Source organism: Tachypleus tridentatus, chromosome 9, assembly GCF_004210375.1.
Source record: "Tachypleus tridentatus isolate NWPU-2018 chromosome 9, ASM421037v1, whole genome shotgun sequence".
In the NCBI taxonomy this organism is placed as follows: Eukaryota; Metazoa; Arthropoda; class Merostomata; order Xiphosura; family Limulidae; genus Tachypleus; species Tachypleus tridentatus.
In genome coordinates this window covers 95284774-95308456 of record NC_134833.1, presented here as the reverse complement: position 1 = coordinate 95308456, position 23683 = coordinate 95284774, and the positions used below count along the sequence as shown (strand labels likewise).

The following is a 23683-nucleotide window of genomic DNA, read 5'->3' as shown; positions in this document are numbered from 1 at the left end:
CTTAAAACAGAGCTAGAGGAATATTGATAACATGCCCCCCCCCCCAAATCTGTCCTTCTAGAACATGCAAAGTTAGCAGCTTATTAGGCTGGACATGTAACCAATCTGATTAGCTAGGCAGGAATCATGTAACCCTGATGATTGGGGTTAGTAATCAACAACTGGAGGGATGGTCACAATGATGGAGAGCACTACCAGAGGCATCACAGTCACATCAAGAACTGATCCACTGTGGCTGCAAAAAAGGTTGTAGAGAACTGTGTAAATGCAGTGAAACTAGCTTTCCCTGCACTGCACTCTTTCTCTGCACTGGAAACTGTAAATAGGATTGAACAATGAGTACACATGTTCTTTAAATATAGTTACTTAATTGATGTTAGTATTTATCTCACGTATGCCACAAAAACTTGTAACCAACAGGATTATCTGTGAAGCCTAAGAGAGTCATGAACATTTATTGAATTAAACGTTTTTTAATTTTAGGATAATTTTTTACTTTTGTACAGTTGATGTTTACAAGGAAAATAATATAAATGATCATTTAAAGGTGAACAAATAAATAATATATTGCCAATATAACAAACTTGCATGTCACCCACTTTGCATTCCTTATGTGTTAGATAAAATATTAAATAACTGGACTCAGGAGCAAGATCCAAAATGGCACTTACTTTTATATGATTCCCTATATAAAACTCTATAAACCCAGGAAGTTTCATGATTTCTTCCCCTCTAAACAATTTTTAATTTAACCACTGTACTATTACACTGCAACACTTACTATCTAATAAAGTTTAAAAAGTGATAACTTGAAATAAGATTAAATTAATAAATAATTTTTTTTCATTTTATTCCATGAAGAGAATAAGGCTCATGGCCAGATGTAAAAGTATACAATTTAACTCGCTTGTGATGGTTAACATTTTGAATGTTTATGACTACTTTCCTCTTAGATAATTTCTTAGTGTCATGATATTTGATGAGCAATAAATAGAAGGTAGATACTTATACTATTATTAAAGTTTGTTATAGTTAACTGCTCTCAAATTACATTTCTTTGCCCCCTGAACATAAATACTCTCTAACTAAGAGCTGGTGTAATTTCCTTATAAGTTTTCTGTAACATAATAAAACCAACCTTGTCTAGTAGAAAGGGGTCCAATGATCATTGGGGATGATTTAGATTGCTTTCCTAATCAGAAGGAATATGGTGAAATGAAGACAAGTATTAGATTTGATTTTCATTATATTTAGAGCAAAAAAATTCACATTTTACATTCATTATTTTCAACACACAATGAAGTTAATTTGTTAATAATTAAAATTAAACATTAGTAAAAATCATAGCAATGGGGGAAAAGTTTACATTAAAGTAAAGACTGACTTTATTGGAATTCAAGACAAAGCTTACTAATTAATTTTTTTCTTGTTTAAGACATCTAGAGCACATTGTTATTATTCTTTAAAGGAATCAGGCAAATTCACAAAACCATCCGAAATAGTGTATCATTTTATAGTATCATTCCAAAAATTGCTGAACTACTTCTATTTAAAACTAGAAGAAAAAAAGACTTGCTTTTATGCCTTGCTATTAAGTGAACAACATATTACTGGTTATGCTTCTGTTACCTTCTATGTATAAACCCAAATAGTTCACTCTCAAAACAGCATATAAATAAGAAACAGAAAAACTTCATATTTTCTATCTAATAATTTTTTTAGGTAAAGTAAAAAAATCATAATCTAAAAGCATAAAAAATTAGACTTGTTAAAAAAAATCAGTAAAACCTATAAACTACAATCTCTACTGAGAAATAATGATAATAACACCATTTTTACTTTTGTCTCCAATGCCAGTTTTAAAATGAATCTTATATACAATACATACAATGCATCAAAGTCTACAAAATGGCAAACTAAACCATCAAATTACCCAAAATATGAACGTTTTAAACTGAAAACAACATAAATGCTTGTTACAGTCAAATATGTTTTTGTCTATATTTATTTACTTTTCTTTCTTGTGTTGAATACTGCTTTGAAAAAAAGTGATGTTCACCTTGACAGAGGTTTCATTTCATGTTTGGAGAATGATATCTCTGTGACCAAAAGGCATATCAGAATTTTTACTCATGTATATTTTATATCAACAATTGAAAGAAGTATCATAGCTTCAGATAAAATAGCATCATAAATTAATTTTGAAAAGTTCGTTGAGACATAAAAAAGGTGGCTTTTCTTTTTATTCAGCTCTCAGTTAAATGAAAAAAAAATTGTTTAGAACTTTGTTTTTGTTTTTTCCAAGTTCCAGATGTTTACTGCTCAATTTGCAGGCTCTATACTGATATGTTCAAAACATAAACTTTGGTGAGGTTTGACAAGTGTACCTAAAAAATATGAACTAGTGTGTAAAGTTTAATGAAATACTGTAGTGCCCCTAGTTAGCATCTCCCGGGGCATTGCAAGTTGTTTAAGGGAGGGAGAGACAATATATAGAGATTAAATAGGTTATATGATAATGTCTCTATTAGAAACAAATACATTGGGAGTAAGTGGTAGTAAATATAGCCTGTTTACTTCTAACTTAGCTATAAACATCAATGCTCACTATTGTAGTAAATATGTTATTCATTGTTTATAAGTGTCAAAAAATCCTGTGAAGCATTTTTGAAGTTTGCTGCTATGACAAAAAAACAGGTGGGAAAATCATGGTCTAAGTGACATTTATCAGTTACCAGTATTGATTGCTGATTCTGTGATTGGTGTGGAGGAGTAATAATTAGTGGAGAGCATTAATTAGGGGCAATATGGATTTGTCATGTAACATCATGTAACCTGTTTCCATAATAACTAGAATTAGTTGTTTAGATAGTAGAAGCACTTAATCTACACTGAGACTTCTCATGTAAATGTATCAACTTAGATACATTAAGCAACAATGAGAAACGATAAAATAAAATATAGTACAAGCTTGTCAATACTTATTTTTATTATTAACCTTTAACTCAGTGATAAATATTTTCATTTGAGTATATCAAAATAAAAGCAGTACTATACTTAAATATTCTACTACACATAATTCAGACAGGACAGAAAATCAGAACACAAAAACATATGAAATTAAAACTGCCAACACTAAAGTAACTCTAACTCTGTATAAAACTTACATGAACACAAATAACTCAGCAGCAATAGCAACTGAATCTGTGGTGAACTCACAAGTAAGCCTGAGGTGAGAAACATTTTAGTATACATGTACATAAAAAATATAATGAACAAGGTTAACCAGAACTTGGGCTTTACTGAATCATCCATACAAGTTTGGTTTTTTTTCCTACCTCCAGTATATTCTCCAGGAGAAGGGCTGTAAGGTGGGGGAGGATCTGCATAAGACCCTGTTGGTTTATGTAGTTCCATTTTCCTTTAGAGATTGGCAACTATAAATAAAAAGTTGAAAATTGTAATTAGATAGGAATATATGTAATAGTTTTTGACTGAGTGCAATTACTGCAGTGCTACCTTGGAAAGATGAGATCATCCTAGTTTTCACCAATGTGTTTATGTTGAGGCTCATAACCAAGAAATTGTCGAACCATTCTAATTTTACTGCTATTTCAGAATGTCAAAATACATGGTTCCTTTACTATTTACTTTGGTCTATCTCTTGATAAAGACATCTTTCCACCAATCTGATTACCAAACTACAACAATCAAGTAATCTCACAAAATCTTGAAATGTTTCATTGGAGAGGTTGGGACTTTGTCATACATATAGGCAAGACAGCTTAGATAGCTGCTCCAAAAAGCTTGCCTAACCCAACTTTTCAAAGGTCTCCTTATGAGATAGAGAACACTGATACTTACTGCAGCCATATGCTAATACTCAATTTCAATTCATACAGCAACACCTATATTAAAAACTATGAATTTAAAGAATCAAGAACTTACCTACCCTTACACACACACATACCTACCATTATTTTTATATTATGTGAAACAAATGAAAACAAGGTTATAATTGATTTATGCTACAATTCAGTGAATTATTTGACTTGCATAGCATCATTAGGACTGAGTTGTGTTGGAAGGCAAAATATTCTTGCCCCATGATCTTCTTAGGTCTGAGAACCCTCCTACAAACTAGCTAAAGTCATTCTAGTTATACCACACAGCAAGTTTTCTGAGGAGTTGTGTTGTGTACAGAGATACATCAATGTTATATTAGGAAAAAGAGGGACTAACTGAAATGACATCCAACTCATATTACAACCATCTACTTAAATAAACCATTATAAAACTTTTAATTACATTAGTATACTGCAGTTTTAAGTTAATTAACAATATATACATTGAAAAAGTATGGCTGAGTTTGACTAGAACAAAATCCTTTTATTCTTAAGACAAAGAAGTCAGTACAGTTTTGAAAGGAACAGTGTGAATGTATATAACAGAACAAACAAACAAGGATCCATTTGATTTAAGGCTGTTCTTGAACACCTCTCTCAACAGAAACAAATATTCAAACTTACTCTTTATTTTTCAAAGAGTCATTAATTTTCTTCTTAAATACCTGTGATTTTAAAGCTAATTCATACAATATATCAATCATTCTGTTAGAAAAACACAATCTTAAGTAAAACGAAGTCTATTTTTCCAAATTTTACACTAATATTTGACTTCCGTGCTATTACCTCTATAACATAAAGAAATCAGGAGCCATTAAATATATCACTTATCCTGCAGATAATCCTGTAAACTTCACTAGGGTTACTTTTTCCCCTTCTTTTCTCAGAATAAAATAAGAAATGTTACAGTCTCTCACAAAATAATGTTTTCATTCCAAGAATTATCCTAGTAGCTCTCCTTTGAACCCTTTCTGAAAAAACAATACACACAGTATTTCAAGTGAAGTCTAACTAGTGATTTGATTAGATACATACCCTTCCTTTGACTTCTAATCAATACGTCATAAATACATCCTAGCTTCAAAATAATGCTTAAATGTTTTGAGTGATCTATTTACCATTATACAAAGATCCTTTTCTAAATTGTTTAGAAAACATTCAGGTTGCATTTCTTTCACCAATTGGTTAGGAAATGTACAAGGAGTAATCACTGTTTAGATTTATGGTTAATTTCTGATATAGAAATAATTGATGGGGTGTAGAAAATGGCGAAATTTGGGTGTAAGTATTCATTGTTCTATTAGACTTGACATTTTACTGCATATGGGAATTTAAAATAACTAAATTTTCATTACAAGTTTCAAAAAAATGCAACAAGAATTATGTTTTTGTAAAATGAGTAGCAGAATTAACTAGAGACACAATGGAACATAAAAATTATTTTTAAATAAATCACGTATTAAACACAGACATGTTTCTTATTGAAAACAAAAGGAATAACTGCAAGGAATTAGTTGGTCGTATGGGATATTGGGAAGCCAAAATGGACAAATGAAAAAAGGCTGGACGAAAATAAAAAAATTGACGGCAAGGATTTTTTTTTAAATAAAAGGGTGTGTAAAACGTTAGAATAGAAGGAGAGCCATAGAAGATTGATAAAGGAATGCTCATATCTGATGATTTGGACTGATATTTAGGCAATATTCTATATCTCAAACAGGTGCTAGGTGAAATCACAATACAAAAAAGGATTACTACATTAATTCTGACTGTGTGGAAAAAAAAGAAAACTAAGAAATTTAAAGAATAAGGTTTTTGGACCAGATAACATTTTCAAAAGGGCTTTAGAAGTAGGTTAAGGATTGGATAAGTGAGTCACATGGTACTGTATTTTGTAAATTTGTGGATAATGGGCAGGTGCCAGAGGGCAGGAAGTTGGCTGTTGTTACTCCTCTTTACAGGAGTACATTAATTGTGTCAACTTTTTTCTTTTATTTATAAATTCTCATCTTTCCTGAATTACTGAAGTTTCATGAAAATTATATGTTTAACTTGAATTTGTGGGATCATATAGAATATGGATTCACTGTGTAGTAATCTAGCATAGATTCATAATATAACACACTCTTATATTTATATATTTTTTAAAACAGTAAGAAAGAATGTGATAACTATATTATTTTTATCTAGGGCATTTGTTCACTGTGAATTCAGTTTGTTAAAAATAGACAATTGGCTTTTGTCTTTAGAAAGAAAACAAGTCACAATTGAAAATTAAACAAGTAATTGTGATTAAATGTTAAATTTTTCTGAGCAATTTAATTTTCATCTGACATTTCTTCAGGGTACTGAAACTATTAGACCTACTCTTGGTTCTCTAAATGCTCTTCAGTCTTCACAAAGAATTAGACCATTACAAGAGATTGTACAAGACCCTAAAAAATCAAAACCTGAACCCAAGGTACTGAACATGATCTCTGTCCACTGACTAAACAAACATGTTGAATATAATTATAATTTAAAGTTTTATATCAGTGATCATCACACAATTGTTGAATTTTACATTGGTACATCTACCTGTGGTGATGAAAAACCCACTTGTAGAGAAAAATTATAGATTTAAAAATGGCTGGTATGGAAAGAGAAAGCACTAGTAGAGGAACAAACAGCGTTTTGACCTTTTTCAGTCATCGTCAGGTTCACAAAGAAGGAGAGGGCTACTGACCAGTAGCTGACCACATGTTTGAAGGTAGTTGTGTAATTGAGTGTAGGAATGTAGAGGGCATGCTAATAAGTTGGATATATTTATTAATATAGGTATAAAAGTGTTCCTTTGTATTTGTTTTAGGCTTGAGTTGTTGTACGAATAAGGCTTCCTTAATTTTGCATTTGTTTATGTTTGTTTCTTTATTTAGTATTTGGGTGTTTTCTATGGTGACTTTGTGTTTATTTGACTTGCAGTGTTCAAAAACCTGGAAGGTGAGTTTTTGTGTTCTTTGAATCTGGTTTCCATTTTTCTACTTGTTTCTCCAATATAGAAGTCATGGCAGTTATCACATTGTATTTTATAAATAATGTTTGTGTTGTGTTTGTCAGTGTAGTTTTTACATAGTATAGATCTTAGTTTTGTGCCTGGTTTTTGAATAAATTTATTATTAACTGGAACATCATATTTTGTTGCTAGTTTCTGCCAAATGTTGGTTATTTTTCTGCTGATGTTGGTAACATATGGTATGCAGCCATATATGGTTTCGTGATTTTTTAAATCGTGGGGTATGTTCACTTTTGTGACTTGATTTTGCTTTTTGTCTAAGTGTGCAAGAATGTTTTCTATGGTTTGTGGAGGAAACTTGTTGATGTTGATGAAGTACTGTTTAATTTTATCTAATTCGTTGTTAATTTTATCTGGTGAGCATAATTTTATGGCTGTGTTTATTTGGTTTCTTAGGATATTAAGTTTTTGTTTTGTTTCATGTGCTGAGCCCCAAGCAATATATAGTCCAGTATGGGTGATTTTTTGGTGGATTTCTGTTTTAAATTATGTATCGGTTCTTGTAATTTTGAGGTTAAGAACTGATATTTAATTGCCTTCTTCCTGTTCACATGTGAAGTTAATGTTGGGATGTATAGAGTAAATGTGATTGAAAAAAATTAAGTGTGTATAATATAAATGTGAATCCTGCAATCATGTCGTCTACATATCTGCACCAATATAGTGGTGGATATAATGCTGTGTTAATTGCTTGTGTTTCAATTTGTGTCATAAAAATACTGGCTAGAACTGGTGATACTGGATTGCCCATGCTTAGGCAATTTGTTTGTATATAGTTGTGGTTGTTGAACATGAAGTATGTCTTCATTGTGGTGAATTCTACGAGGGTTGCTGGGAATATCTATCGATGGGTTAGGGTCTTGGATATAGAGTTCTAAGGCTATCTTGCAGGCCTCAGTGGTTGGGACTTCTGTAAAGAGAGAGATGACATTGAAACTGGCCATTAAGGCTTTATGATTAAGTTGATTAAAGTTAGATTTGAAATTAAAGAAGTCTTTGATGAACAAGCTGGCTGATGTTACATATTTGGAGAATGCCCATGCAATGTATTTACCAAGATACAAAATTTAAAACAGGAATCCACCAAAACAATCACCCATACTGGACTACACATTCCTTGTGACTCAGCACATGAAACAAAACTCAACATACTAAGAAACCAAATAAACAGCCATAAAACTATGCTCGCCAGATAAAATTAACGACAAATTAGACAAAAAAAAACAATACTTCATCAACTTCAACAAATTTCCTCCATAAACTGTAGAAAATATTATATGCACACACCTAAACAAAATACAAAATCAACTAACAAAAGTAAATATACTCCACGATTTAAAAAATCACAAAACCAAAGATGGCTACATACCATGTATAGGTCATTCCATGTCAAATCATGGCTGCAGGTGACCCCCAAAGAATGCCTTGAAAAAATTCACATGTGCTCATCTACCCATATAATGAAAAACTGCCAAAGATTAGATCAAAATCTCTAATAGTTTCTGATTTACAGCCCTGTAAAATTTAGTTAATGTTTTTTTTTTTTTTTGGCAAATTCATTTTTGGGCAACTTTGGCTGCTTAAAGCTGCAAGAGTAATGGTGGTAGAAGACTGAAATTTGCTACACTGACTGAATTAATCTCACAAAATTCAAAATGGGCTCAAACCAAGTTTATATCTCTTAAGATTTTCATAGTGAGGCTGTAAAATCACCTGAAAACCCAAAATTGTAAAAAACATTGGTTTATTTAATAAGCCATAGCTCTCAGACTTATTAAGATACAAAGCTGAATTTTATTTTCAAATTTACGATAACATATCAGTTGATAAATCAGTAATTGTTGTAATTAAAAGTCTATTAGATCTCCTGTAAAAAAAGTTAGTTGCATGTAACTTCTTATGATTTAGCTGAAAATAGCCCTACTTCAGGCCACAGTTTGACCATGTCACCAGTTATTCAGCCTTTTCAGATTTTTACCATATATTCTTACATCTCTGAATACCTATAAAAAAAAAATCAAGATGGTGTTCAACCTACTTTTTGAGTTATAATTTTTGAAAGTATGCTTTGACCATACGTTTTTATTTTAAAAAAAATTCAGTTTAGGTGTGTTACTGTATGCAAATATATCCATACAATTTTGAAAAATACCTGTCAGAATTTTATGAATCCCACTGAAATATTCTAACCAGCCTTTCACAATGTTAAATAATAAAGTTGTAAGAAACAAGAAAGAATTAATTCATTTCTGAACAAGTTTACTGGTATAACTAGTTAGATCACATGGCAATGCAAATATATTGTGTATGCATTACAGTTATGTAGATATGGCTGAGTTTAAGATTCATAATATAATAAGTACAAAGGTAAATCAGACACAAAAAGCACAGTGCTACAACAGGGGATAACTGAGAAAGATTATAGTCACACCAAACTACAATAATCGTGACAATGAAATGTTTCAAAAACTGCTTTGGCAATAAATTAGCCTTAACAACATCAAATAAACATTGCTGTGTTCAGACAGCTTGAATGAATTTCTGAAATTCAAGTTTGATTATGTTAAGATCACTTTGGCTTAGAACATAGTGGCGAGCACTATTGCCTTGCACGGTAGGTGCACTTATCAGACAATGAATATGTTGGAAAGGAATCCAGCTTTCATCTTTAAGTGACCTTGCAGGCCATGAGAACAGTTCGTTTCTTGATTTCTTCATAAATGACACCAACACATCGGAATGCCCATCTGATCTATCTTTTATGTTTTCCACATACCGTTCATGACCATATATGCATACCACATATTTCCCTGGCTGATAATTGTCATTGCAATCATTAGACCCTATTTGAGCTACTGCAGCATCACTTTCACTGCTACTACCAACAGTTACAACTGTGTACACATCATTTCTCATATACAATTTGTTGGTAAATTGGGGAATAAATCTATGATGTGACCTAATACCTGCCACAGTTTTGCATTTTTCATAGTGCTCAAGTAGATCAAACTTTACATAATTCTGCAGGACTGACAAGAAAGAACTGAATGCCCTGAACGTGGTCCTTTGCCCAATGGTACATATCAGAGACACTTAAAATTTGATAATTTATTACTTTTTACAGCCTTGATTTTTTTGTTGATCATGTTCAGAGATGTAAGAATATATGGTAAAGGCTGATTAGAATATTTCAATGGCATTCATAATTTTTTCAAAATTGTATGGATATATTTGCACACAATTATTTTCATTTGTACCAAACAATTCACCTTGCATTTAAATTAACCCACTAAAGGTTTTGGAAATTTATAAGCAAGTTTTTTGTACAAATACTTCATAAACACACCTGAACTGAATTTTTTTTAAGTAAACAATGTATGGTCAGAGGATACTTTAAAAAATGATAACTCAAAAAGTAGGTTGAACACCACCTTGATTTTTTTTTTATAGATATTCAGAGATGTAAGAATATATGGTAAAAATCTGAAAAGGCTGAATAACTGGTGACATGGTCAAACTGTGGCTTGAAGTAAGACTATTTTTAGCTAAATCATAAAAATTTGCATGCAACTAAATTTTTTACAGATCTAATAGACTTTTATTTACAACAATTGCTGATTTATCAATTGATATGTTATCAGAAATTTGTAAAAAACATTCAGCTTTGTATCATATTAAGTCTTAAGAGCTATAGCTTATTAAATAAACCAATGTTTTTTATGATTTTGGGTTTTCAGGTGAATTTACAGCCTCACTATGAAAATTCTAAGAGAGATAAACTTGGTTTGAGACCATTTTTGAATTCTGCAAGATAAATTCAGTCAGTGTTGCAAATTTCAGCCTTCTACCACCATTAATCTTGCAGCTTTAAGCTGCCAAAGTTGCCTGAAAAATGAATTTGCCAAAAAAAAATAAATTTTACAGGGCTGTATTCTGATCAGAAACTATTAGAGATATTGATCTAATCTTTCGCAATTTTTCATTATATGGGTAGGTGAGCACACGTGAATTTTTTCAAGGCATTCTGAAGAGGTCACCTGGAAAATTTTCCAAAATCTGCATGATTTGACATGGAATGACCCATATTCCAGACATCAGCAGAAAAATAACCAACATTTGGCAAAAACTAGCAACAACGTATAACATTCCAGTTAATACCAAATTTATTCAAAAACCAGGTACAAAACTAAGATCTATACTGTGCAACAACTACACTGACAAACACAACACAAACATTATTTATCAAATACAAGGAAATAACTTCCACGACTTCTATATTGGAGAAACAAGTAGTAAAATGGAAACCAGATTCAAAGAACACAAAAACTCACCTTCCCACATTTTTGAACACTGCAAGTCAAATAAACACAAAGTCACCATAGAAAACACCCAAATACTAAATAAAGAAACAAACATAAACAAATACAAAATTAAGGAAGCCTTATTTTTACAACTCAAGCCTAAAACAATACAAAGGAACACTTTTATACCTTTATTAATAAATATAATCAAACATCAAAGCACACCTTCTACATTCCTACACGCAATTACACAACCACCTTCAAACATGTGGTCAGTTACCTTTCATTATTTTTGAACCTGACAATAACTGAAGAAGGTTGAAACGTTGTTCACTCCTCAACTAGTGTTTTCTTTACCCATACCAGCTGCTTTTAAATATGCAATGTTCCATCTATACTAATCTATCCCTCAAACTAAGCCTTTATATTCTTTAATGAGCCCTTCTTATTGAAACAGTTATCAAGACTTCCCTTAAAATTTTCTGTATCCACCACAATCTGAAGATAACCCATTCCAAAATCAATCACTCTGTTATAAAAATAAAACTCTCTTAACAAAATATGACTCCCACTCTGACAAAATTTATACTTGTCCCACAGTCCTACCATTGTAATCATTAAGTATGAAAAACAGATGCATCAACACCATTAGTTTCTTTATAAACCTTAAACACCTAAATCAATCCAGAATTCTTAAAAAAACATTAGTTTTTCTTTAGACAGTACCATTTTTAACATATATAAAAATATTACAATTTATATTAGTAAAATTTAAGAAAACATTGAGTTGTCTACTTTGAATCATTTTGATGCAATGAGTTTCATATGACTACAGACCACAATCCAATACTTGCCCATGTTGTACTTCCAACAAAAAAAAATTCCGTTTTTTAGAAAAGGTTCCCTTTTTAAGTTTTTTTCAATGAGGTATGAATATTACAGTTAGACAAACACCAGCCTGATGAGCAGAGCTTCTGCTTATCATTAATTGAGGATATGAGAATATCCTAAATTCTCAATTAATAAAAAAAATGTAATGTTGATTTTACTTCATAATTTTCAACTTTTCATCTCAGTGTTCATTGATGATTTGCTTCAGTAAGTGTTGGGGGTAAAGAAAATAACAGATAAAATACAAAGTTTTTATGGAAAAAACTGATATTTATTTAGGAGATTTTTGAGGTTAGACAAATTAAATTAAAAAACTTTAGGATAAATATATTTTCATTTCTAGCAAACAATTCACCTTGCACTTATATTAACCCACTAAAGGTTTTGGAAATTTATAAGCACGTTTTTTGCACAAATACTTTATAATTTTATTTTTTGTGTGGAACATTATAATATTTATTAAAAGCTTACCAAATCTTATGCAAGTACACTTGTTAAATTCAAAATTCTATTATGTATAACTTCATGGTGTTATAATATCAATCAAACTGGTCAATCCACTGTGTTACATATCACAATTTATCTTGAACAAGTCTCTGTACATTACACATTATAATTTCAAATAGATGGAAGTTTTAATTTAGAAGTTGACTAAATGTTAAGATGTATCAAATTGATAATATTTGCAAACAAGATTGACACACACAATTTTCTTTCTTAGCACAAATATATTTTAATATACAAACAACAATACAATTTATAATAACACTTATTACAAAGATTGGTCTATATACAAGAGTTTTACATATTTGCAAACAACATTCAGTCTTTTATCTAGTCTGGAACTGAATATTTTATCAATGTTACAGGTTCACATCCACAAGGTGCAAATTACTTTTAATGTTGACACACAGATACATTTTACTTTATGGGAGTGCTAGCTAACTCTATTCTTCATACTCAAGTTTTTCCCAATGAAAACATATCCTTGCAGAAATATTAATGTCAAAGTTAATGTTTGGAATCTATAAATATTCCTGGTCAAATGTATGTAGTTTTCACATTAATTAAAATTTATAACAGTTATAGCTTCTGAGGCTTATAGTATGCTGACTGCAGGGGCCAAACAATATTATATTACTGTCTCTTGGTGTCTTGTTATAGACTGTTTTCATATACTCATTTGGCATGTATATGACAATACACTTGTGTTTTCATAAAACATATTGTTGATTCTTACTCTTGAGAATCTTCTTCAAATTTAGAGAAGATATGAGACTTGTGCAATACACATCCAACAATATAAGTCATGTGTCATGTGCATGAAACTAAATGTATAACAGTAAATCCATTACAACTGGAACAGTTCAAACTCAGTCAAATGATTTGAATACTTCTCTATTCACACACAAATGTTTAGCTCAACTAAAGATGCTAAACTAACAATAAAATACAACAGTGTGACAGAGTAAACATCTCACAAAATAAAAAATGAAATCCTTTACTGCAACACACTCAACATTTTTTCTTGTGTACACAATACAAAAAGTGTATTAACTCATTTCAACTGCATTGCTGGTATTTTTTTCACTTTATAGATTATTAGTTTGATATAACCAAAGTGAACGACATACAAATTAAGTGTTGAAATATATTAATTAACTCTGTGTATAGTTCATTCTCTAAATTGTGTGTTAATTACTGGATATTAAACATTTCAGATATCAATAGATAAAAACTTAGATCAAAAGACTCAAAAAACTGACCACAATATTTTTAGCATTGCAAAAATTATAACATATTAGAAATAAATATAAACAAGCAATGAAAAGATGGATATCTGTTATGAAAATGTGTGCAGAACTTAAATTAATATTAAATGCACACTGAATACTCAAAAGTTTAAATCCAGATAGTCTTATTTTATGCATGTGAAAATCAAATCAAAAAAACTTTTCATATGTTTATTGCTCTAAGAATCAATTCAACTTTATACATAAATGTGATGAGTGGCTAAAAATAATTTTCAAGATTAAGTTAATAAAAAACATTTTTGTATTCCATACTTGGACAAGAGAGATTAAATGGTCTAGCAATACTTTAAACAGAAAATGAAACAGCCAGAGAAATTAATATGGATAGATTAAGGAAATGTTCTGCCATACTAAAAACTCATAGAGTTCCATTTTCTAAAGAAAATTTTTTTATATGTATTCTTTTACTTCACAACACTTTTATAATCCTGTATTCTGATTTTTAAAAATTTCTTTCAAATTTTGTAAAGTATAGAAAATTAAATAAAAAATAAAAATGTGTAAAACAGCACATTATTATTTTTCTATACTGAAAATGTATGCTTTATAAGTATTTCAATATAGGAAAATAACTTCCGATACAGTAAGCTATCATTACTCACAAAACTCTGAGAAGCAGGCTTTAAACGATTCATTATAGAACTCTACACCTTAAGCAATATCCATGTGAGAAAAAAATATGAAAATCCATAACTTTTTGAACACTATTTTCTCATACTAATGGTAACAGTAAACTAAGTAATTTTTATTCAATAAACTAATGCAACAAAGAACATGAAATAACAACACAAAAAGCAGAAAATGTCTCATAAGTATCACAAAGTTTCAGGAATTTCTAGCAACACAACACAAACCAGCAAAACATTATCCATCTATACAATACCAGTCTTGTTTGAAGAAAACATTTACTTAGGAAGCAATCTACAAATCTCTGTAAATAAAACAACATAATATAATACATCATTTAATGAACAATCACCTTGCCAGTCTGTTGGTTATAACTGATATAGTAATAAACCTAAAAGAGAACTATATATGTATTGATGAATCCTGAAGAAGATGTTACAGGTGGGCATGGCAGGAAAGGTGTGATTTTCTATGTTATGGCTCTGTAACTAAACAGGATTGAGAGCTCATGAACTTGTATTTCATTCAGAAAAAACAATGCCTTCAGTTATGTATCTCCATACATGTAATATTAAAATGACCCTGTTTATAGCTGCTTTGTTTATAACTCTGTTCTGAGGAGTCCTTCCTGAGCACTAAATGGGGTATTACTGTAGAGCTAGAATTCCACATTGAACACGTGTGAAAGACAGAAAGAAGTATCCTCTGAAAGCATCCAAAAAACTCCCATGAAGTTTGATCCCCACTGAGAAAGGAACAAACAAGAAAAACTGCACCGCTTCTGTACCAGTTATAACTCTTCACACAGTATGGAAATAGGTATCAGTTACACAGGTGGAAATGTGAGGAGGTCAACCCCAAATGGAGAGAAAAACAGGATGGGTTTAAATCCAAAACATAATATACCAGAATCTCAATCTTGGTGAAGAAAGATTGCATAAGAACCATATAGAGACAGATATACAAGGAAAGCTAAAATAAATGTGATCCAAGATATTGAGTGGCTAAGACACTATGAACTATATGTAGTCAGTTAACTCCTCACCAAAACTAAGCAGCACTGAAATTATAACTTCTGACCCATGGTAAGAGAAGGGTCCACCCTGCCTTCACCAAAAATTGAACAGAATTATATACTCTACAAACTGGTCTACCAAATAGGCACCCATATTAAAATCCACAACTGCCCATGCATCCAGAAACCTGACATCCAAGTGACTGTGTGAAGGAATTTGCTAATTTTGTATTTTACATCCAATCAAATCCAACTAGAACTGTTGTTGTTTCAGAGGTGAAACTATGAAGCAGAGCACTAGAGGGAGAATCTTGCTCCAAACAACACGTTCTTCTGGAATGGGTAGGTAAAAGGAAAGATTTCTCCAACTAACATAATCTGATTTTATCAGTAGCAGAAGTATGTTGTGAAGATTCCAGTTCAGAATGAACAAAAGAAGCCAGTCATCTATATGCATTCCTTGATGGTCTTCCATCAGATATCAACTATTATTAACTGTATATTATACTGCAAATTAATAAAAGTTCTGGAATAAACAATATCCAAAATGCTCATCTTTATGTTGTTAGACATGGAACAAGTCTATCTTACCATCTCCAAGTGTACCTAAATTTGTTTGTTCCAAAATCTTTATGAGTAAAAATAACAAATTACTATTATGATAACCTCATTAGCTAACCATCTTGAAATAGCTAATAAATACCTTTTGTACAGCAGAGATCTTAGTTGCCTCATAATAGACAAAATAATGAATTGGAACAAAAGGGACCAAGTGGTCCATCTTGGCTATCCCACCCTCTAAACTAAGCTCAAACTATTAATTAAATACATAAATTAATAAAAAATCTTAAATCTTACCTCTCATATAATTATCAAACTTTCTCTTAAACTCAATTTTACTGCCTCTGTAACACCCAAAGGCAAATCATTCCAGACACAAACAACCCTTTTAGAAAAATACAACTGCTTCAGCTGAAGAGGGCTTCTACCTGTCTTAAATTAATATTTGTGTCTTCTAGTCATACTGTTTTCTCCATCTAGTATGAAGAAAGATGAAACATCAACATTACCAGATTTCTTTACAATCTTGAACACCTAAATCAGATCCCTTCTTCATTGTGAATAAAACTCCTATGCCATTTATTTGCCTTACTCATTAAATAATCTAAATCCCTTTGTAAAGCAGTAGCATCCTTTTCTCAGCTAACAATGCCAAACACCTTAATATCATCAGCAAATTTAAACACTTTATTGACCTTTCCTTTGTCTATATTGTTGATGCAAGTCAAAAGAACAAGGATACTAAGACTGAGCCATGAGGTAACCACTTAATACATTTTGATTTAATTCTATTTATAATATTGTTCTATTTTCTTTCATTCAGCCATTCTTCTATCCAATTAGTTATCACCCATGCCTATAAAGATTTTTTTTTTAGAAGCCTTTTATGTGGCACTTTTTCAAAGGCTTTCTGAAAATCTAAATACACCAAATCTGCTCCTTTAGTATCAACTATACATGTGGTAACATTTTCAGAGAATGTTAAAAGATATGTAATTTAAGACTTTCCCTTACTCAAGCCATGTTGACTATCCAGTAGTTTTAAACTTTAAGTATCTTTCACCTTTTACCAGACTTTTCAAAACTTTTTCCACAACTGATGTAAGACCAATAGGCTTATAATTACTGGGACAATTTTTTTACCTCTCTTGAAAAGAGGAATGACTTTAAATAAGTTCCAATTCTTTAGCACCTGACCAATATCCAAAAACTTGCATAAAACAGTAGCAAGTAGCTTTCATACCCAATCCTTATTCTCCTTCAAAAACCATTAAAGAAATGTTATCTAGTCCAAAAGCCTTATTAATCTTTAAACTCCACCACCTTTTTTTCTTAACATACCCAACATTAATGCAAAAATCTTGTTCAACTTTGTTTCTATCTATCAATTTATCAAGATGAGAAATACTGCTCAGATTTTCATAAGTACAAATTGAGGGGAAAGCAAAATTTAACCAGACATTTCATAATCATCAGGTACAAGTTTTCCTTTATTGTCTCTCAAGGGTCTTTTCCATCCTAACATTTTATTTACACTTAATATGTTAAAAGAAATTCTTACTGTTCATTTTTTATATGTTCAGCCAAACGCTCATAAAGAGATGTGTTTGCTGTCCAGTATGCCAGTCTTCTGGACATTCTCAACCACTTGCTGATAGACTCATTATGCCTATTTTGTCCAAAATAAGCAGCAAGGTTTATTGGCTATGAGTAGTAGTCCATTATAATGCACTGCTAAAGGACAAGAGTGTACTTGTGTGTTTGTTGATTATTTCATCAAATGAATAGAGGTGATCGTGTCTGAAAAGATACTACTAAACACATTGCAGAGCTACTAGCCTGTAAGGCAACTGTTTGACACAATATATCTTCTAATGTAATAACTGATACAGAAGCTAAGTTCAAATCAATGACTGAAATACTCACTGTTACACAAACTTACAACTTCTGACCATCCAGTATATAATGTCTCTGAAAAAGTTAATTATAACTGGTAAGTAATGCTATTATACTTGGAAGGATTCTGATACTTGCTTCTGAGCAACCCAATTCATCAGATCAACATTTAACAAATTTCTTTCATCAGAAATGACTGATATAATTTTTATGGTCTGGTCTAAGATGAATATACTTACTCAAAAGCTTAAATTACCAAATAATATGTCATTAATCATTTGTAGGAAGAAATAGATTTAGCTTATCACCAAAATATGATCATCTTCAAACATCTCCTACATACTACCATGATAGTAACCATCACTTTCAACCCTTGAATTACTATTGATTGGTCCTCTAATCAATGGCATCACCACTTCCATTCTAACAAACTGGATGTTTAGTGTTTAAGTACAAACAATTTGTCTTGGTGAGGAAACACATGAAGAATCATCAGTGATGACGAGAAACCCACTTGTTGGTGAGGAAACACATGAAGATAAACATGAAGAATCAATGTCACATTATTTGTTATTTTGAATGCAGCTATGTATTGACAAACAAAATATATATATGTATGTATGTCATTAATTATCACTATTATACATAAATAAATACTTACTATTTAACTATACAGACAGCCTTCTCTTTAAAGGCCTAAGCTACTAGTATCAAGCTGTTGCATATGAAACATCAGATTTTTATGTGCAAATTTGAAACTTGATTTTTAAATAGCTGAAAAAGATACATTATCATAACTTTGTAAACATAAAATACAGAATACTGCATAGTTCATTTCAAGCTCACTTTAAATTGTTTATTTCAGAAACTAAATCATATTTATATTGATCTTTGTCATCATGGGTAAAAAACTGATATTTGTGTAATTTTGTTGTACAAATTCAAGCTTGGTCATAATGTGATGAGAGCAGCTCATAATATCAACCATAAATTTTATGATGGCACAGCTAATAAATACACAGCACAGCACTGGTTTAGGATATTTTGCTCTGGTGGCACAATCCTTGAAAATGGGCCTTAGGACTGCCCTCAGACAGCCATTATTAATGAGGAAGATATGAATCAGATACTCACCAAACTGATAGAACTTGTTGACAAACTTAATGCTCATTATTCAACAGTTTCTGGAGATTTTAAGCAATTGGTAAAGTGAAAAAGTTTGGTAAATGGTTACCTCACAAATTGATGGGAAAAACCATCAAACAAGTAGAAATTTGTTCCTCACTCCTTACTTGCAACAAAAATGACCTATTTATCCATAGAGTTGTCACCTGTGATGAAAAATTAATCCTTTACGGTAATCAACAAAGATCCAAACAATGGCTTGATTATGAAGAAGCATCAAAACCAGCTCTTCACCCTAAGAAGCTTATGGTGAGTGTTTGACGGTTATCAGCAGGTGGGATTCATTATCCATTCTTAAACCCAAGAGAAAAGATTTCAGAAGAAAAATACTGTTGTGAACTCAAAATTATGCATCAAAAGGTGTCATGGAAACTGCTGGATGTTTATCCAGCAACAGTCGATCAGTGGACACAAACTACTTCATGACAACACTCGACTTCATGTCTAACACATTACTGTCCAAGAACTAAATGAACATCAGTATGAAACTTTTAACTCATCCACCATATTTACCAGATTTTTCTCTACAGATTATCACTTTTTAAACATTTGTATATTTTGTTGAAGGAAAAGTGTTTGTAAACCAAAGGTCCATTAAAAGTCCCTTTGAAGATTTCACTGCATCAAAGAACATCTAAATTCTTTAAAAATTGCATTTATAAATTTACAGTCACTAGCAGAAGTGTATTGAGTCTGAAGGAGCTCATTTTTATGAAATAAATTAAATATGGATTATAATTGCTTCATATTTTCCTTTAAAAATTCAAAATTTCATATCAAATGGCCTAATCCAAATTTCACCACAATGTCAAAACTCAACAATTAGTCACATGATAACTGATGTTGAGCTTACTACTGTATTATGTTTGTTTCAGATTGGTTCTTTATGGTTAGATATACATAGCATTATAAACATGACATCCATGTATGGTGAACTGTAATGTATAAAAACCTAGCTGAAGGGACAAAAATTAATGCTGTTCACACAGCATTCTACAGGCTATGTACTTTGCATGTAACTGTTAGTAGTACTACTGATAAATTGGCTGAATTAAGTTACAATGTACAATTATATTACAGTTTTCTTGTCTCATGTAAATATGGGAATCATCATATTTAACAATTAGGTCTTTTCCAAATATCTAACTCACAACTAATCCAAGTTACTTACTGTATGTAAGTATTGTATTTAGTCTCCAATACATTTAAAAATACCCAAGATTTTAATGTCATTAAAAGCAAACCTTTTATCTCATCAGCATTACCTATATAACAAAAAACAGAACATGAAAGTTCTGACCTTTCAAAGCACTCCACTGGTAACAAGGGTCTAACAGAACTGCACTAATAAGCTTTTGCTTTCTTCCACATTAAAGTCAATTTAACTGGTCTTATTCCCTTACCATTATCAGTATGATCTCCTTAGCTTACCTACAGTGTAGCACCTTATCAAAAATTGTTTCAAAAATCTAGGTCCATCTCATCATATTGTGAAACATCAAACCTAATTAAACAATGATCAGTCTTCCCTTTATATCCCTCTCTTGACTTTAACTCTTGCAACCATATCTCCAATGGTGGTTCACAATAAACAAAAAATGGTATAAATCCACTCATGATTTTCTAACCACATGGTACATCAAAAACATTTTGAATCACATCAAGAGCATTCTCTCCCTCATTATTTGACTCTACAAATATCCAAATATATATATATATATATATATATAAATTTAAATCTCCAGTAACAGTTAGATTAGTATTCTTATTAATAACAATCCTGATCTCATCATACAATTTCTCATGAAAATGAACCTTATTTGTTTTATCAGTTGGCCTCTTTTAAAGTTGTTATGACAATCAAAGTAATCTGGAATTTCAAAATGATTCCTCTTGTCAATATTTTCCAAATCTAACAGTTTCACTAATTCCCATTATTGTAGCCTACCATTTCAACAAGAACACTGATACTCCTAATATTAGCATAATAACAACTAAGCTTATTTTTAAACTATGTTTATCTTAAATATCTGACACTTATCTTTTAAACTGTTATTTAACTCATGCTCTAATCCTAAACTCATTGTAATCCTAGCTATATTAAAGTACGTTTGTTCCCAATTTTATTCACCATGACCTAAGTATGAACATCCAACTGCTTAGCCTGCTAAAGAGACCCCATCTTTAGTATAAAATTTACAATTACCTTGGAAACTATATTATAGATCCAACTAGCACACCTGTTGCTCTAAATACATCCCTGATAATCTTTCATTGAAGTATTTAAAAAAGCAAAAACTTGTCAAGTCAATACACTATAGAATAACGTAAGGTTAAATTAGAAATCTTTCAATTAATGTGACACTGTGTTTATTGCATTCTGAAACTATTTTAATTTAAATATCAAATTTATTACAAATATTTTTACAATACCCCATTTATTGAATTACATAATTACAGTTTAGTAGAAAACCTATATGCATAATACTTATTTCCTTTGCTGTAATTATTCCTTTCACTGTATGTTTTATTCTTATTTACCTTGCAACTAATGTTATACATTTACATGTATTTAGACATGCTAACCAATAACAAGTCAATGCACCACAAGAGTGAATCACACATAAACTTACAATAAAACTAACTTTTTTTACTTTTGAGATTTTAAGAATAGTAAGCAAGCTAGAATACATCTCAATTTTTTTAAAGAATAAGTAATACAATAGTCTAAGAATTCAACTAAACTATACACATCACAGTCTCAAAATGTAACAATTCTCCTGAAATGTGTATCATCTGTTTTCACAATATCTGCTGAATATCTACAACCTGCCTTTGTCCCTGAGGAAGAAAAATCTACTTTCAGAAGTTTAAACATTTTTTTATAATTATTTACCAATTCTTTTTTATCCCTTGTGCTTTCATTGTTAATAGGTGCATAATTAAAAATTATGCTGATGATGTTAAAATAAAGCCTTGGGTATTTTTAGCTGTATTGAGAATATTAAGTTATGACTTCAATCAACTGGCAAGTTGACAAACATCTGACAAATAACCTTTAATTGTAGATAGTGAAAGAGATGGGTTGCCATAACTTGGATCATGTTTAAATACATGGGAACCCACTCAGAAGCATGACTGAAGAAAAGGATATTGGCACTTAAGCCATCAAAGCACTTCTCTTCTGTTATCAGTAACACTAAAACGATTTTGTGTGCTTTTGTAGATATACTGATTAGGATAAAGGAGGTAATTCTCTCTCTCTCTATAAACCACTGGTAAACTCTCACTTGAAAGATTATGTGCAGTTTTAATCTCATTATCAAACAAAGGATATTAACTTACTAGAAAGGGTTCAGATCCTCACTGTACTAAGATGATTCAAAGGATTTCAATAACGGATAAGACTTGTTAACTTGTTTTCCAATCAAAAAAGAATTATCTAGTGTGAAGGGGTAAGATAACATGTCTTTTATTTCTTTGTACTGTTTTCTAACAATACAGTTAATTTGTGAAATGACTTGCTAATAGCAACATTAAGGGTCACCTATTTTATTTACAGATGTTTATGACTGGAATATATTTTCCGAAAAATAACGAACGGGTTCAATTTTATTTTTCAAAAGTTGGTGTGTAACGACAGATTTGAATTTAGAACTAAAATGACGCTGAAGGACTAAATAATGAAATAGTTTCTTCACTGTATGTATGCTATCTTAACAACAAGTTTATATCTTACGCGTATAAAACTACAAAAGTACAAATTACTGTTATTACTATCATATACGTCACCGTAATTAGTGAATACATTTATGTTACAATTACGCATTACTCATTACACTATCTTAAAGTTGAATTCTAAATAATTTACCTCCAAAAAGCTATAGTGATCAGATTACCATGATCTTAACTTATTACTATTATACATACGTGTATATATCCACATGCTTAACACATTTTTAGGGAGGGAAATTTACAAGCTACCTTCAGCGTTACACTTTCGAACATATAAATTCAAAAGAAATGACTGAATTGTAATTGGTATATTTAAGGTTTTATACAATATAACTGAAAATTAAAATTAGTATGCATAATACTTAATCGATCACAAGAAGCTTTATAATAATAATAATTTCACACGTCAACAACTACTCTCACTAAACTTTAATGTTACGTTTGATTCACTTTACTACGTGTCATCCATCCAAACTTACTTTACTACTACAAAAAATTTTAAGAAAACAAAAACACATAAGTTTGAATACTTGTTCGAACTTCGTCGCAGTTATGACGCCCTTTATTCAGAAATACAGAGTATAAATATTTGTTATTTAATTGCATATTAAAGCATAGAAGAAATTTCAATGCTAAAAATAAACGACTTTATAGTTTGTTTTGAATTTCGCACAAAGCTACTCGAGGGCTTTGTGGATTCT

At 30.9% G+C, this 23683-nt stretch overlaps 1 protein-coding gene across 5 annotated transcripts in view; it reads right to left on the bottom strand.

Annotated features, from left to right (window-relative positions):
- Positions 1-23460, bottom strand: part of LOC143225803 (LITAF domain-containing protein-like) — a 37964-nt gene extending 14504 nt beyond the window's left edge. For 2 of the 5 annotated variants that reach the window (XM_076455833.1, XM_076455837.1), the window contains exons 1-3: positions 23119-23460; positions 3339-3437; positions 1139-1192 (exon numbers count right to left, since the gene is read on the bottom strand). In XM_076455833.1, the coding sequence (XP_076311948.1) occupies positions 1139-1192; positions 3339-3417 (133 nt within the window). In that variant the 5' untranslated portion in view covers positions 3418-3437; positions 23119-23460. Of the gene's footprint in view, positions 1-1138; positions 1193-3338; positions 3438-22592 lie in introns of all 5 variants that reach the window. The other 3 variants (XM_076455834.1, XM_076455835.1, XM_076455836.1) reach the window with 3 other exon arrangements.
- Positions 23461-23683: the final 223 nt, after the last annotated feature.